Source organism: Drosophila simulans, chromosome X, assembly GCF_016746395.2.
Source record: "Drosophila simulans strain w501 chromosome X, Prin_Dsim_3.1, whole genome shotgun sequence".
NCBI classification, from domain to species: domain Eukaryota; kingdom Metazoa; phylum Arthropoda; class Insecta; order Diptera; family Drosophilidae; genus Drosophila; species Drosophila simulans.
Genome location: NC_052525.2, coordinates 11089269 through 11104816, shown reverse-complemented (window position 1 = coordinate 11104816; position 15548 = coordinate 11089269). Strand labels below are relative to the sequence as shown.

Below are 15548 nucleotides of genomic sequence, written 5' to 3'. Positions count from 1 at the left end.
TAAAACTATAAATTATCAAAAAATTCACGTATATTTGGTAACATATTTTCATATATTTGAAGTTGGTTAATGTCTCCATCTAAAAACTAGCTACAAGGTAGCCAGACTGTTTGCGATTGCCACTGGACCAACAACACAACAACAACAAAACGAAAACAGGAGTAAACGATAGATGCAGCGGAAAAGCAGGCGCTGTGAAATCGACAAGGACTGTAGAAAAGGAGACTTGGTAATTTGCAAAGCGTAGATAGGCGACACAAGGATGAGCGTTTCCAGCGCAGTTGACCAGTACACGGTGCTAACCGGCGACCGTTCCAAAATCAAGGATTTGCTCTGCAGCCGCCTTACGGAATGCGGTTGGCGGGATGAGGTGCGTCTGATGTGCCGCAACATCCTGAATGAGAAGGGCACCAACAACAGCTTCACCGTAGAGCAGCTGATCGCCGAGGTAACGCCCAAGGCACGCACCCTGGTCCCGGATGCCGTCAAAAAGGAGCTGCTTATGAAGATACGCAACATTCTCACGGAGATTGAGGAGGAGGCCGATGAGCCAGAGGACGAATCCTAACTTTAACTCAGCGTCATTGGATTTGTATATTAATAAAGTTTATTTGTACGATTTTATACATAAATCCCGACCAGGGAACGTTTACACTAAGTTGGGACAGACACCAAGCACAGACACACACACAGATTCAGTCGGGCGTGGGGCACACGGAGCTGTTGCTGACGAAATCGAAGCCCTCGGTATCGGGTATCTCAATCAGCGACTTGGCAATGCCACCGAGTGGCGGCAGCATGTGCCCGGCTAGGTTAGCCGGAGCTGCCGCTGGAGGAGCAGGCTGGTTAGGATGATTGGGGTGAGCAAGTGGAGCCGCTGTGGAGGTAATGCTACTGCTGGGCTGCGAGTACTTTCTCACCCAGTCGTTGGGATGCATCTTCTTCTTGTGGTTGTGCATGTTGGCGTGAGACTTGAAGGTGCGCGTACAGAACTGGCATTGGTACAGATCGATGCCCGTGTGAGTGGCCATGTGCTCCTGCAATGAAAACGTTTCGGAATTAGCACGATCAGCATCTGATACGCCGGTCAACTCACGGCCAATGCCCGCGGCAGCTTGAACTCCTTGTCGCAGAGACTGCACTTGTGCCGCTTGGCGGAGTGATGGTACCGCATGTGGCTGCTGAGTGCGGCACGGGATGACTTCTCTGCATTGCAGAGCAGGCATCGGTACTTGGTGTCGCCGTCGCGGTCATCGTGGCGTGCCAGATGCTTGCGCAGGCTCCGTTCGTCCCGCAGCCAGCGGCCGCACAGGGTACACTGCACCTCCGCCACCGGCCCGTCCGGATGCAGCGCCTTCTTGTGGATGAGAAAGTTGGCCTTGCTCCTGAAGTGTGTACCGCATATGTCGCATATGATGGGCGTAAAGTCAGCCGCATGCATGCGCTTTACATGGGCACTTAGCTCGAACTTGGTGCGGAATCTATGAAAGTGAGAGAGCAACGCATTAGAGCATTCGCCTACCAGTCTAGCGCCACTCACGTCTTGCTGCAGGTGTCGCACACCTCGGGACGCTCGGTGCCCTTGTGTCCTTTAAGGTGCATGGTCAGCAGGAATTTCTTGGCAAAGCGCGCCTCGCAGATGGCGCATTGGTGGACCAGCTCCTGCTGCTGCGAGTGGAAGCGCAGCATGTGCATCACCTGGCTGTTACGGTTAAGGAAGTTCTTGCGGCAGCTCTGGCAGCTAAAGTACTGCGGATCCTTGTGGCAGTGCAAATGGTCGACGTACAGCGTCCGCTTCTTGTACCGATTGTTGCAGCACTTTACATAGCCAGTGCAGTCGTGCTCCACGCGAAAGTGGCGCTTGAGATCGTTGAAGTCCTCCAGCGGAGCGGCGCAAATGGCGCAGTCCAGCTTAACATTGGCGGCTATATAGTCGTCCATTTCCTTGATGCTGCTGCGCTTGACGGGCACCTCCGAGGTATCATCATTATCGTCGGCGGTGACCAGTTTCTTGGTCTTGGGTCGGCCACGTTTGCCGCGCGGCTTTGGCTGTTCGTCGGCATCTGGCGTTAGCTCGCCCCCGACATCTTCTTCCTCCTCCTCGTCCTCGTCGCCATCCTGATCGTCCTCTGGTCCAGCACTGCTGCGTTTGAGTTCCCTTTGCCGGGCTCTTGATTCCCGCAATGATAACTCAGTGATCTTTGCCTTGTTCTGCTGTTTGCGCTTCTCGTACTTCCTTTTGATTATTTGATGCGTTTGCTGCAGCGCTGTTTTGCGCGGCCTGCCCCTGGGGCGTGGTTTCACCGGATCCGGCTCCGGTTCTTCTTCTTCATCCTGCTGCGATTCCGGCTCGAAGTCCGGTTCAAAGGTATCGCCATAGTCGCTGTCTTTTTCATCGCCCGCGGACAAGGCGTCAATGACGGGCTCGCACAGTATGTGATCCTTGATGTCATCGCCCTCATAGCTGAGCTTTGGCTCGATCGGAGACTCTGTGTTCCACACGACCAGGGCGGGCTCCGGCTCCGTCAGTTCGGGCAGCTCCGGCAATTCAGTTTTCAGCTGCAGGGAGCGGTGCAGCGACCGCTGCTTATCCGCCACCATGGAACAGAAGTGCTCGATCTCGGCCAGCTGCCGCCAGCAGCGGTTGCACAGGCACGTGGACACCACATCGTTTTCCGCCAACTGAAAACGAACGATTCAATCATTAGGAAAAACGTCTTTTTGGGGTAGAAAAGTCCGAATCCACTCACCACCAGCAGCAGATGTCGCTCGATCAGCTCGGCCAGGTGGCGATGTGCCGGTTGCCCCATTGGCGGTTCCTGGCCGAAAATGGGCACCCCGTGCTCAGCATCCTCCAGGCAGAGTCGGCATATCATCTCATAAAAGGAAGGACACAAATCCCGAGTCAAATCGCGTTAAATGCAGCTGTTTTTGATTCGTTGCTGAGTTTTGTTATGTGAGTGTTACCGGACCGCGAACAGAGACCTCCGCATCTGATTGTGCAAACAGAAGAAAATAGGCTAGAAAAAATAGCTAAAAAGTAACCAACACATTGGTTCAATATTTTGTGACTAAAATTAATAAATTTAAATGCTTTTTTTTTATAAACTTTATTTCTGAGATGTATGCTTTTCGAACGCTTTGAGCCTTGATAACTTCTGTCTGACATATTGAGGACATCAATTGATGTTACATAAACTGCTACGAAAGATTTATTTCTTGCTGGTTGGTCGATGACGGCTAACGCATTGGCTTCGGCGGTATTGGAGGTCTCTCCTTGGGCTTGGAAATAGGCTCATTAATGACCAGTAAATCAGATTCGGATCCGTGCAGCAGATCCATATTTAAGTCGATATTTTCTCCCAAAACCTCGTTGATGGTATCGGATAGGTTACCCATCTGTTTCCGCTTCTCTTCCAAGTGCCTCTTGGCAATGGCATCGTTGACCAGATCCTCGATGCTGGGCGTTATTTGGAGGGCAGGACGATGTCCGCGGGGCAGGAGATAGCGATCTGCCAAGATCATCAAATGGCTAAGAACAGAGCAAACTTGTTGACACGCCAATTCTCTCCATTCTAAGGTGATACGTCCCAGGACCTGGTCGAAGGATTCGTTACAGCTAAAGGATCGCAGGAACTCCTCGTAAATCACCACACTGCCGCCGCCCACAGAGGGCAACATCCAAAACAAGAGAAGCAGCTTGAATTCGCTTAGTAATGGAATGAATGCCAACAGACCCGCAGTGAAATAATCAAAAGCCACAAAAACTCCATAGGCAGTCCAGTAGATCAACCACCCGCGAAGATCATTGTCACTACATTTCTGATTGCTCAGGATTTTGTAGGACGCGAATGCTGGATAGAAACAGCCCACCACCAGGGACAGTATGTGTACCACGATTGCATAAATCATTATTTGGAAATTTTGAATAATTTTTAAATTATGGATAATTTTTAAATTTCGGATTTTGAGAAAGTATATAGCTGTGTATTCGTTTCTCGATTTGGTTCGTTTGGTTTGACTACTACTTGAACAAATACAATAAACTGAAATGTGATTCTAAACGCTAGACCTGCTTAGCATTCCTAAAATGACTATAACAGCCTTTTCAGTTGAGCTTTTTTTTTCAATAAATATATTTTTATATTTTACTTTTATTAATTTTAAAAGTGCTAGTTTTCAATCGTATATTTGAATTTCAATAAAAGGTTTTGGCTTGAAAAGAGCCAGAGCGAATTACGTTCAAAAGATGTGGCATCACTGGATCAGCGATGGGTGTTGGCAAGCGTTTACAGATTTAAAAACTCAAAACAAACGAAGCGACGCGATGGAGCCAGCCGAAAGTCCAGAAAAACTAATGAAATCCGTACGCCGCAGTGACGTACTGGAAGATGTGGGCAACATGAGTGCCGTCGATCTATCGAGCGGTGATCTCTCCGACATCGATCTTAAGGACGTGCCCGCCCAACTGGAGGCCACTTTAAAGCCGCGTCGCTACGAAGCAAGCACTTTGTTTAACATTGACCTGGACGATAGTAAGTGCAATCCTGGTGGTTAATTAAATTTACATTTACGTAATGTAAAGACTTTCAGTCTGGGATCCCAGCTGTCAGCAGGACGAGGTGCAGCATTACAAGGAGCGCGCCCAGAAGGAGCAGCAAAAGTTCTTCGACTTTGTGATGCATGCGGCACTGGATACGGACAATCGCAAGGTTAGCTTCCAGCCAAACAAGGAGCAGCAGCGTCACCTAGATCAGGGACCCAATTTGCAAAACTTCGTGCGAAGCTCGTTGGCGTTCACAAACGCGGCCATCCGATTTCAGGCGGAGCACGAGGACATGATGGAGCTGCAGTGCAATCTGGACGATCAATACCTATTCATGCGGAACACCATGATCAACAACGCTATACACCAGAATATGGCCAGCCAACGGTGACCCTAAGCTATGCATAAATATACATATGTGAATTGTAGATATTGATAAATTAAAGTAAGACTCGGAGATTGTAAGACGGTTTGCTTTTGGCTTATATTTATTCCTACCCTAATATATAACTCCCTAAGTTGCACTTCTTATGACGACTGCCTTTAAATCTGACAGAAAGAAATGAAAACCGGTCAAGCGTCTTGAAAACATTGGCTGAATGTAAACTGAAGTTAACAAAGGTTTCGTTTTATGTTCTGGTCTACTTAGGCGTTAGGTTTACTTTAAATTGTGTGTTATTTGTGAGCTGCTTATTCCTTGTTCCAGGCTGCCAGGTATTTCATGAGGTCCGTGAGACTCTCGAAATCGGTGCGGCTGGCTGCTGGTTCATCCTTGGTAATCCTTGGCAGTGCATGGCCCATCTTGAGGCGGAACTCCTGGAACTGCGAACGAAACGAAAGATTAAAAGCGAAATTCATTGAACAAACCGCAGGCAATGCTCACATCCTTGGCCCCGGATAGCTTCCAGAAGCCGTAGCAGAAGGCACCGGTGCCCATCACGGCGTACAGTGTGCCCCAGCCCAGTGCCCGCAGGGCCAGGGTGGCGCCCTCGTCCATCAGGATCATGGCTTGCCGCGTTCCAGCCTGCTGGAGGACTTTGCTATCCGTCTTCTTGGCGGTGGCCAGAGTGCGCGAGAAGCCGAACAGAGCGGACACTCCGCCCACCAAACCCAGAAAGGCGCCGGCTAGAAATGAGGATGAAATGGAGTTGTCCTCCAGTCAGTCGCTGGCTGATATACACATATGTGTGTGTGTTTGGAGAACCACCCACCCTGGATGCGGAACTTGCGCTCCTTCTCGGCCGCCACTGCATCCGCGTTGGTGCCGGCCTCGCTCATCCTTCTCAATTGCGATTTATTGTTGTCGTAACTACTAATGCCCAAATTGGATCGCACAACACAGCTGATTGCTTGACCGCTGTTGACCGCCAACACTGGTGCCGCAGCTGCCACTGCCACCGACGCGTTTGCAGAGGTGCTAAGATGGCGGGAGGAAAAGCTAGAAGTGAAATGCTGGAAGATAGTTAAAAATATTCAACAAGTGCTGGCCTTTATCACAGATTATGCAAGAAGTTTGATTTTAATGTGCTGCAGCTAATTTATTTAATAAATAACTGACTGCTAATAGATATATATATCTAACAGAATAGCTAAAAACGCCAGTCTGGCAACCCTGTTATCACGACCGCTATGCGATATGGTATTTTGCCGCTCGCTCTGCAGTCACACTTTTCGGTCGGCGTTGTCCGCATTTTCACATCGCAACGCGTCTTAAAAAACAGGCTAATTCGCATTCGCAACTGCCTGTAGCGCCCGACTGGTATAGAATGCACGCCCAGCGTGCCAGCAACAAACAGTGATTGCTTACCTTCAATTTGGGCATTCGCGTTGTTCGATCTCCTTCTTTTCCCTTCCCTTGTCTTTCGCACGAGGTGAAAAGTGTGACGACGCAGCAGAAAAAGCAAAAGCAAAAAAAAAAGGGTGGAACAAAAAACACCCGCACACACACATCGAAAGCAGGCTCCACTTTGGTCTAGTGGCCACCAGCACCGCCGACGACCAGGATGAGCACCCCCACGGACTCGAAGGCGCCGTTGCGCCAGGTGAAACGCGTACAGTTCGGCATTTTGTCGCCTGATGAAATTGTAAGTGCGGCTCAGAGATTCATTCGATCGACGCCATATTGAAAAATTGAACAATATTGTAAACGCAAAAATAGCATTCCATCGAATTCGCAATTCCTATATCGTGGTTTTATATGGGTTATATGGGCAAATGAATGGCTATTTTATGTACACACGCATTCCAGTTTGATTTGTTCCAAGGTTAATTCGAAATGGAACGGGAGCAGGGCAACAAATACTGATAGTTCAAGTCATGTATCTGTAGGATCTCTCCCTGGTATCAGAAATGTTTTCCATCTGAATATCATTACTTCTCAATAAAGTTTATGAATATATTACGTAAAGAAATTGTATACTTGTTATTAGTTTCCTGGAAAAATTCGAAGTCATAGGAAAATAAAACACAAGATTTTGGGAACTGGGAATCTACTATCTCGAATATCAAGTTATTGATGAGTATCTAAAGGGTTCAAGACAAGCAAATTCAGATAGATATATTCTAACTATGATCCTTCAAGAACCTGTTGGCGACATCAATATGACACGCACTTTACGAATTCGACTTTTGTTGATCCATATGTGTTACTTCTTTCCTGCTTGCAGCGTCGCATGTCCGTCACCGAGGGTGGCGTCCAGTTTGCAGAGACGATGGAGGGCGGACGACCGAAGCTGGGCGGATTGATGGATCCGCGCCAGGGTGTCATAGACAGGACGTCGCGCTGTCAGACGTGCGCCGGCAACATGACCGAGTGCCCCGGTCACTTTGGACACATTGATCTGGCCAAACCAGTGTTCCACATCGGCTTCATCACCAAGACAATTAAGATTTTGAGATGTGTGTGCTTCTACTGCTCCAAAATGCTTGTCTCGCCACACAATCCAAAGATCAAGGAGATCGTGATGAAGTCCAGGGGACAGCCGCGTAAGCGCCTGGCCTACGTCTATGATCTGTGCAAGGGCAAGACGATTTGCGAGGGCGGCGAGGACATGGACCTCACCAAGGAGAACCAGCAGCCGGATCCAAACAAAAAGCCCGGCCACGGCGGTTGCGGTCACTACCAGCCGTCGATCCGGAGAACAGGACTGGATCTCACCGCCGAGTGGAAGCATCAGAACGAGGATTCGCAGGAGAAGAAGATCGTGGTCTCGGCGGAGCGGGTTTGGGAAATCCTCAAGCATATCACCGACGAGGAGTGCTTTATTCTGGGCATGGATCCCAAGTATGCGCGTCCCGATTGGATGATCGTGACCGTCCTGCCTGTTCCACCGTTGGCCGTACGGCCCGCAGTCGTGATGTTCGGTGCTGCCAAGAATCAGGATGATTTGACACACAAGCTGTCCGATATCATCAAGGCAAACAATGAGCTGCGCAAAAACGAGGCCAGTGGAGCGGCAGCGCATGTGATCCAGGAGAACATCAAGATGCTGCAGTTCCACGTCGCCACACTGGTGGACAACGATATGCCCGGCATGCCCAGGGCTATGCAAAAGTCGGGAAAACCCCTTAAAGCCATCAAGGCGCGACTCAAGGGTAAGGAGGGTAGGATTCGTGGCAACTTGATGGGCAAACGTGTGGACTTCTCCGCTCGTACTGTCATCACACCCGATCCAAATCTGCGTATCGATCAGGTCGGTGTGCCGCGTTCCATTGCCCAGAATCTAACCTTCCCCGAGCTGGTCACTCCCTTCAACATCGATCGCATGCAGGAGCTGGTGCGCAGAGGTAACTCGCAGTATCCGGGTGCCAAGTACATTGTGCGCGACAATGGCGAGCGTATTGATCTTCGCTTCCATCCTAAATCCTCTGACTTACATCTGCAGTGCGGCTACAAAGTAGAGCGCCATTTGCGCGACGACGATCTGGTGATCTTCAACCGACAGCCCACGCTCCACAAGATGAGTATGATGGGTCACAGAGTGAAAGTGTTGCCCTGGTCGACGTTCCGCATGAACCTGTCGTGTACATCGCCCTACAATGCTGATTTCGACGGCGATGAAATGAATCTGCACGTTCCGCAGTCCATGGAGACGCGCGCCGAGGTGGAGAACATCCACATCACACCCAGACAGATCATCACGCCGCAGGCGAACAAACCTGTCATGGGTATCGTGCAGGACACTCTGACTGCAGTGCGAAAGATGACCAAGCGCGACGTATTCATCACGCGCGAGCAGGTGATGAATCTGCTCATGTTCCTGCCCACGTGGGACGCTAAAATGCCGCAACCCTGCATCCTGAAACCGCGTCCCCTGTGGACGGGCAAACAGATCTTCTCCCTGATCATCCCCGGCAACGTGAACATGATACGCACTCATTCCACGCATCCGGACGAGGAGGATGAAGGACCGTACAAGTGGATCTCGCCCGGTGACACCAAGGTAATGGTGGAGCACGGCGAACTTATCATGGGCATTCTCTGCAAGAAGTCACTGGGTACATCAGCCGGATCATTGCTGCATATTTGTTTCCTGGAACTTGGTCACGACATCGCTGGTCGGTTCTATGGCAACATTCAGACCGTGATCAACAATTGGTTGCTTTTCGAGGGCCATAGTATCGGTATTGGTGACACCATTGCCGATCCGCAGACCTACAACGAGATACAGCAGGCCATCAAGAAGGCCAAGGACGACGTGATAAACGTTATCCAAAAGGCCCACAACATGGAGCTGGAGCCCACGCCGGGTAACACTCTGCGTCAGACGTTCGAGAACAAGGTGAACCGTATCCTAAACGATGCTCGTGACAAGACTGGTGGTTCGGCCAAGAAATCTCTCACTGAGTACAACAATCTAAAGGCTATGGTGGTGTCTGGTTCCAAGGGTTCCAACATTAACATATCCCAGGTGAGCAACTGACTAGCGATTTTCATTCGAACTCATTTAATGTGCTTGCATTCTTATCTTCCAGGTTATTGCTTGTGTGGGTCAACAGAACGTGGAGGGTAAGCGAATCCCCTACGGTTTCCGCAAGCGCACTCTTCCCCACTTTATTAAGGACGATTATGGTCCTGAGTCACGCGGTTTCGTGGAGAATTCGTATCTTGCCGGCCTGACACCCTCTGAGTTCTATTTCCACGCCATGGGTGGTCGTGAGGGTCTTATCGATACTGCTGTAAAGACAGCTGAAACCGGTTACATCCAGCGTCGTCTTATAAAGGCTATGGAGTCGGTGATGGTAAACTACGACGGTACAGTGCGTAACTCGGTGGGCCAGCTTATTCAGCTGCGTTACGGCGAGGACGGTCTTTGCGGCGAGCTGGTTGAGTTCCAGAACATGCCAACGGTGAAACTGTCGAACAAGTCGTTTGAAAAGCGCTTCAAATTTGACTGGAGCAACGAGCGATTAATGAAGAAGGTATTTACGGATGATGTGATCAAGGAGATGACCGACAGCAGCGAAGCCATCCAGGAACTGGAGGCAGAGTGGGATCGTTTGGTTTCCGATCGCGACAGTTTGAGACAAATCTTCCCCAACGGCGAATCCAAGGTGGTACTGCCGTGCAACCTGCAGCGTATGATCTGGAATGTGCAGAAGATCTTTCACATCAACAAGCGCCTGCCCACGGATCTCTCGCCCATTCGGGTGATCAAGGGCGTTAAGACATTGCTCGAACGGTGTGTTATTGTCACGGGAAATGATCGAATTTCAAAGCAGGCCAACGAGAACGCCACGCTGCTATTCCAGTGCCTAATCCGCTCGACACTGTGTACGAAATACGTGTCGGAGGAGTTCCGCCTGTCCACGGAGGCGTTTGAGTGGTTGGTCGGAGAAATCGAGACGCGTTTCCAACAGGCCCAGGCCAATCCCGGCGAGATGGTGGGTGCCCTGGCTGCCCAGAGTTTGGGTGAGCCTGCTACTCAGATGACACTGAACACCTTCCATTTTGCTGGTGTGTCTTCAAAGAACGTAACACTGGGTGTGCCTCGTCTCAAGGAGATCATCAACATATCCAAAAAGCCCAAAGCGCCGTCGCTAACCGTTTTCCTTACTGGCGGCGCTGCCCGCGATGCGGAGAAGGCCAAGAACGTACTGTGCCGCCTGGAGCATACCACGCTGCGCAAGGTTACGGCCAATACGGCTATTTACTACGACCCGGATCCGCAGAGAACGGTGATATCCGAGGATCAAGAGTTTGTGAATGTCTATTACGAAATGCCCGACTTTGATCCCACACGCATTTCGCCCTGGTTGCTACGTATTGAATTGGACCGCAAGCGGATGACGGACAAGAAGCTGACAATGGAACAGATCGCCGAGAAGATTAACGTGGGCTTCGGGGAGGATCTTAATTGTATCTTCAATGACGACAATGCCGATAAGCTGGTGCTGCGCATTAGGATCATGAACAACGAAGAGAACAAGTTCCAGGACGAAGACGAGGCCGTCGACAAGATGGAGGACGACATGTTCCTGCGCTGCATTGAGGCCAACATGCTGTCGGACATGACACTGCAGGGTATCGAAGCCATCGGCAAGGTGTACATGCATCTGCCACAGACCGACAGCAAGAAGCGTATCGTGATCACTGAGACCGGAGAGTTTAAGGCCATCGGCGAGTGGCTGCTCGAGACGGACGGCACATCGATGATGAAAGTGCTGTCTGAGCGTGACGTGGACCCAATCCGAACATCCTCCAACGATATCTGCGAGATTTTCCAGGTGCTGGGCATCGAGGCGGTGCGAAAGTCTGTCGAAAAGGAGATGAACGCCGTGCTGCAGTTCTACGGCCTGTACGTGAACTATCGTCACTTGGCCCTGTTGTGCGATGTGATGACAGCCAAGGGCCATCTAATGGCCATCACCCGTCACGGCATCAACAGGCAAGACACTGGTGCCCTTATGCGATGCTCCTTCGAGGAGACAGTGGACGTGCTGATGGATGCCGCCGCTCACGCCGAAACGGATCCCATGAGGGGCGTGTCTGAGAACATTATCATGGGACAGCTGCCCAAAATGGGTACTGGCTGCTTTGACCTTCTGCTCGATGCAGAGAAGTGTCGTTTCGGCATCGAGATTCCCAATACGTTGGGCAACAGTATGCTAGGTGGCGCTGCTATGTTCATTGGCGGAGGATCCACACCGAGCATGACGCCACCGATGACGCCGTGGGTTAACTGCAACACGCCGCGATACTTCTCTCCACCCGGCCACGGTGAGTACCCATACATTATGTGTTTTTGATTGACTCTCGACTCAGCAACGCTGTATCTTTTTTTAAATAACTTTTTTAATTCGATTGCCTAAAATATTTCATCTCTTTCTTTTTTGTGCTTGCAGTAAGTGCCATGACTCCTGGCGGTCCCAGTTTCTCGCCTTCGGCTGCATCGGATGCGTCCGGAATGTCGCCTAGCTGGTCGCCGGCTCATCCGGGCTCATCGCCCAGTTCACCAGGACCTTCGATGTCGCCGTACTTCCCAGCCTCGCCGAGTGTTTCTCCCTCTTATTCGCCAACAAGTCCGAACTACACGGCATCTTCTCCCGGTGGAGCCTCGCCCAATTACTCGCCCTCGAGTCCGAACTATTCGCCGACATCGCCGCTTTATGCAAGTCCACGTTACGCCTCGACAACGCCAAATTTCAATCCCCAGTCGACGGGTTACTCGCCATCTTCATCGGGATACTCGCCAACATCCCCGGGGTACTCGCCCACGGCACAGTTTCAGTCGAGTCCGTCGTTTGCGGGCAGCGGTAGCAACATTTACTCGCCGGGCAATGCGTACTCGCCCAGCTCGTCCAACTACTCACCCAATTCACCATCCTACTCGCCGACATCACCATCGTACTCGCCGTCGAGTCCTTCGTACTCACCAACGTCGCCTTGCTATTCGCCCACATCGCCTTCGTACTCGCCAACGAGTCCGAACTACACACCCGTTACACCCTCATATTCGCCGACAAGTCCGAACTACTCAGCGTCCCCGCAATATTCTCCAGCCTCGCCAGCTTACTCGCAAACGGGGGTGAAGTACTCGCCTACATCGCCGACGTACTCGCCGCCGTCACCTTCGTACGATGGGTCTCCAGGATCACCACAATATACGCCAGGATCTCCGCAGTACTCGCCGGCCTCGCCTAAGTACTCGCCGACCTCACCGCTGTACTCGCCTAGTTCGCCACAGCACTCGCCCTCAAACCAGTACAGCCCAACAGGATCGACCTATTCGGCGACGAGTCCGCGTTACTCGCCGAACATGTCCATCTATTCGCCGAGCAGCACCAAGTACTCGCCCACCTCGCCAACGTACACACCGACGGCCCGCAACTACTCGCCCACGTCACCGATGTACTCGCCAACGGCACCATCGCACTACAGTCCCACGAGTCCGGCCTACTCGCCCAGCAGTCCCACGTTCGAGGAGAGCGAAGACTGAGGAAGGGAGGACGGGGGTAGCTCCCCCAGCACGTCCCGATCCCCGGGGCGGTCGAGCCGTAGTTAAGTACCGACTACGCTTGACCGCCGGAAACGGGAAAGGTGAATTTAATAACATCTAGTTTTTATACAGCTAATAGGTCTCTCATAGAAAATTCAATACTGTTTGCAATAGAAGCTTTAAGTAATTTGTATAAATTAGCGTGCAGTTTCGTATTTGGTTTTGTGGTAAAGTAAACAATTTGAATTGTTTGCGTTTAACAGAAAAGCGAATTCGAAGCCATTTATATTTGCACAAATTGTTTCAAGTTGCAATGCTCGAACAGTATTTGATAATGCGAATCTATTTCTTTGCACAACCTACTGTATGAAATTGTTTATTAACTGGAAGACTCTTGTCACTATTCTGCAAAGTACTTTCACATTTTTTTAATATCCCTATCCTTAAATGGCCTCAAGTTAGTATAAAGACCCTAGTTATTAAGGACACCAATTCAACAAGCCAACGCCAAACACTATTTGTAGCGTTTTCCATATACCCTCCAATTAACCCGATCAGTTGTTTTCGCCTGCACACAAAAGTTACGTATAAAAGCATAACACGTGGGCACCCATACGCTACCTATATATTCATATATATTTTTATGTCCGACACATTTTTGTAAATTATGACAGAAAACAAAATAGAAAATTATAAAATAAAAACCGCAAAAAAATACTCAACAACATTGGATTATTTACTTTACTAAACTGATGTGCTCACGCTGGCAGACAACTGCTATTCCTTGTAGTTGATTTAGGGATTTGAGAGCCAGTGCGGCCACTCCTGAATCTCGTTGTATAGCGTCAGTCCGGGACTCTGGGTGCTGATCACCTGGGAGCCAGCGATCAGGGCGTAATCCTCGCTCAGCTCCCCCTGCTGCACTCCGCAGGCCAGCAGATCTTTGGCCGCTTGGAGAGCCGCATCCGATGGGAGTTTATCTATCGGAGATGTTGGTCATGTAGTGCTCCACATAGCGAAGAATACATATCTATTTGCAACTTACCCACAAAGTTGCCGATAAAGGCTATGCCCGTGCCAATGGCATTGTATCCATAGGTGTGGGCACCGCGCAATCCCCAACCAGTGCCCTCGTATACGACACCATCGTTGCCGATCAGAAAGCTGAAAGAGATCGTTATCATAATGGTTAGCTGGATAATTGCGAAGATACCAGCCGTACTTGTAACTAATATCGTTGTAATCCAGCTCGTTCTGATGATACGCCTGCATGTTCTGGAGAATCTCGGCGCACTTGAGCAGTCCGCTGCACTCGCCGGTGACCGTGTGATGGATGACCACGTAGCGGATGGGACGCACTTGGTAGTGGAGTCCTAATGAAGGCTTGCCGCCCCACTGACGCTTCAGCTTGATGGTGGGGCAATTGGCTGGCGAACGCTGACGCGACTTTCCGGCGGAGACGAGTGCCACCAGTAGCACCAGCCCGATGGCCATAATCCAAGGAGATCCGAATCGAACGGTCTGCATGATGTTGATGTGCTAAGATCTGAGGCTGGATGAGAACTGATCTCGGTGGCCTATCTCCCGGATTTATCAGGGCCAACGATCCGAGCTTTCTGAAGCTTACGATCCCACAGAGCCACCACAGGGGACTCCCGACCATTAGCCATCTCCAGATCTTCCGATCCGTCGCAAATCTCCGCGTTCTTTGTTCGGTTCTTTTTGTTTTGCATCACTGTTGCGAAGCGACAAGCAAAAAGCACAAACAACCATTTAAAACGGGTTAAAAGACGATCTGTGTTGGCATTTCCGCTTTTCAGCTAGTGACGAATGCTTCCCCAGAAGCAGTAAAATATGTGATATGTACTGTACACACAAATACTAACTATTAACTAACTAATAAGTCTAATCCAATGATTAGCTGAAAGTCTCGCGAGAAGTTCGCTGATAACAGCCCCGCAGAGAGCGTTTTTTATTTGTTATTGAGAGGGTTTTTTTTTGTTTGCAAATTGTGTAAGAAATTTATGAAATAAAGTATAAATAAAGCAATATTACTCACGAATATATGATATATTATCGTTCGAGTTTATAAATGAAAAAAATAGAAGGCTCGCATGCCGACATGTCGTACATTAAACCAATTTATGGTTAATGGATTAAAAAACAGGGCGAGGAAAAACGTATACTTCCCTTAAATAGAACTTAATGGTAATGGTAATAGTTTTTGTAAAAACAAACAATACATTTTTTAGGTCAATGAAAAATGCGTTTAAATTGTATATGCCGTCCGCTTTTCTTTTCTAACACTAATTTCCAGGGGTAAAAGAGTTCGCTTTGGGTAAGAGGGAGTTTCATAAGGATGAATGGCTCGCGGGAAAAGTTCAAGATTCTTTTACAAAGTAGATAATAATTGACCCCCATGCGATGAACTTGATTGCGATGAGTGGTGTCTATAAATTGTGAATTACTCATGGCATTTGCATTTGCATGTCTCTGCCTTAAGGTTTTCCTCCGAAGGCGATCCGCATTGCAAATGCATTACGCTTAAGCACTGCATGCATTTT

The 15548-nt window shown here is 49.7% G+C and overlaps 7 protein-coding genes across 8 annotated transcripts; 3 read left to right on the top strand and 4 right to left on the bottom strand.

Moving 5' to 3' along the window:
• The first annotated feature begins 109 nt into the window (after positions 1–109).
• Positions 110–624, top strand: LOC6740083 (enhancer of yellow 2 transcription factor). Its single transcript, XM_002076930.4, has one exon. It carries the CDS (start codon positions 263–265, stop codon positions 566–568), a length of 306 nt encoding a protein of 101 aa, XP_002076966.1. The 5' UTR covers positions 110–262; the 3' UTR covers positions 569–624.
• LOC27207417 (transcription factor grauzone) lies at positions 585–3008 on the bottom strand. The gene is made up of 4 exons (XM_016183106.2): positions 2751–3008; positions 1541–2682; positions 1097–1481; positions 585–1037 (listed from the first exon to the last, which is right to left on the bottom strand). Exons 1-4 carry the CDS (start codon positions 2874–2876, stop codon positions 696–698), a joined length of 1995 nt encoding a protein of 664 aa, XP_016038947.1. The 5' UTR covers positions 2877–3008; the 3' UTR covers positions 585–695.
• Positions 3009–3101: 93 nt separating this feature from the next.
• Positions 3102–4045, bottom strand: LOC27209291. Its single transcript, XM_016184738.3, has one exon. The coding sequence runs from the start codon at positions 3910–3912 to the stop codon at positions 3241–3243; it is 672 nt and encodes a 223-aa protein (XP_016038946.1). The 5' UTR covers positions 3913–4045; the 3' UTR covers positions 3102–3240.
• Positions 4046–4244: 199 nt separating this feature from the next.
• LOC6725687 lies at positions 4245–5011 on the top strand. Of its 2 annotated transcripts, none has more exons than XM_039297246.2 (2): positions 4245–4535; positions 4586–4727. In XM_039297246.2, the coding sequence occupies exons 1-2, from the start codon at positions 4250–4252 to the stop codon at positions 4678–4680; spliced, it is 381 nt and encodes a 126-aa protein (XP_039153180.1). In that variant the 5' UTR covers positions 4245–4249; the 3' UTR covers positions 4681–4727. The 2 variants fall into 2 exon arrangements, with proteins under 2 accessions (XP_039153180.1, XP_002106690.2); XM_002106654.4 differs by having other exon boundaries at positions 4249–4535; positions 4594–5011.
• On the bottom strand, positions 5006–5958 carry LOC6725686 (transmembrane protein 242). The gene is made up of 3 exons (XM_002106653.4): positions 5758–5958; positions 5430–5671; positions 5006–5368 (listed from the first exon to the last, which is right to left on the bottom strand). The coding sequence occupies exons 1-3, from the start codon at positions 5822–5824 to the stop codon at positions 5237–5239; spliced, it is 441 nt and encodes a 146-aa protein (XP_002106689.1). The 5' UTR covers positions 5825–5958; the 3' UTR covers positions 5006–5236.
• Positions 5959–6173: 215 nt separating this feature from the next.
• Positions 6174–13706, top strand: LOC6725685 (DNA-directed RNA polymerase II subunit RPB1). Its single transcript, XM_016172729.3, has 4 exons — positions 6174–6630; positions 7213–9456; positions 9521–11765; positions 11891–13706. Exons 1-4 carry the CDS (start codon positions 6550–6552, stop codon positions 12982–12984), a joined length of 5664 nt encoding a protein of 1887 aa, XP_016038945.1. The 5' UTR covers positions 6174–6549; the 3' UTR covers positions 12985–13706.
• Positions 13700–14596, bottom strand: LOC6725683 (peptidoglycan-recognition protein SA). The gene is made up of 3 exons (XM_002106651.4): positions 14207–14596; positions 14030–14148; positions 13700–13964 (listed from the first exon to the last, which is right to left on the bottom strand). Exons 1-3 carry the CDS (start codon positions 14509–14511, stop codon positions 13780–13782), a joined length of 609 nt encoding a protein of 202 aa, XP_002106687.1. The 5' UTR covers positions 14512–14596; the 3' UTR covers positions 13700–13779.
• Positions 14597–15548: the final 952 nt, after the last annotated feature.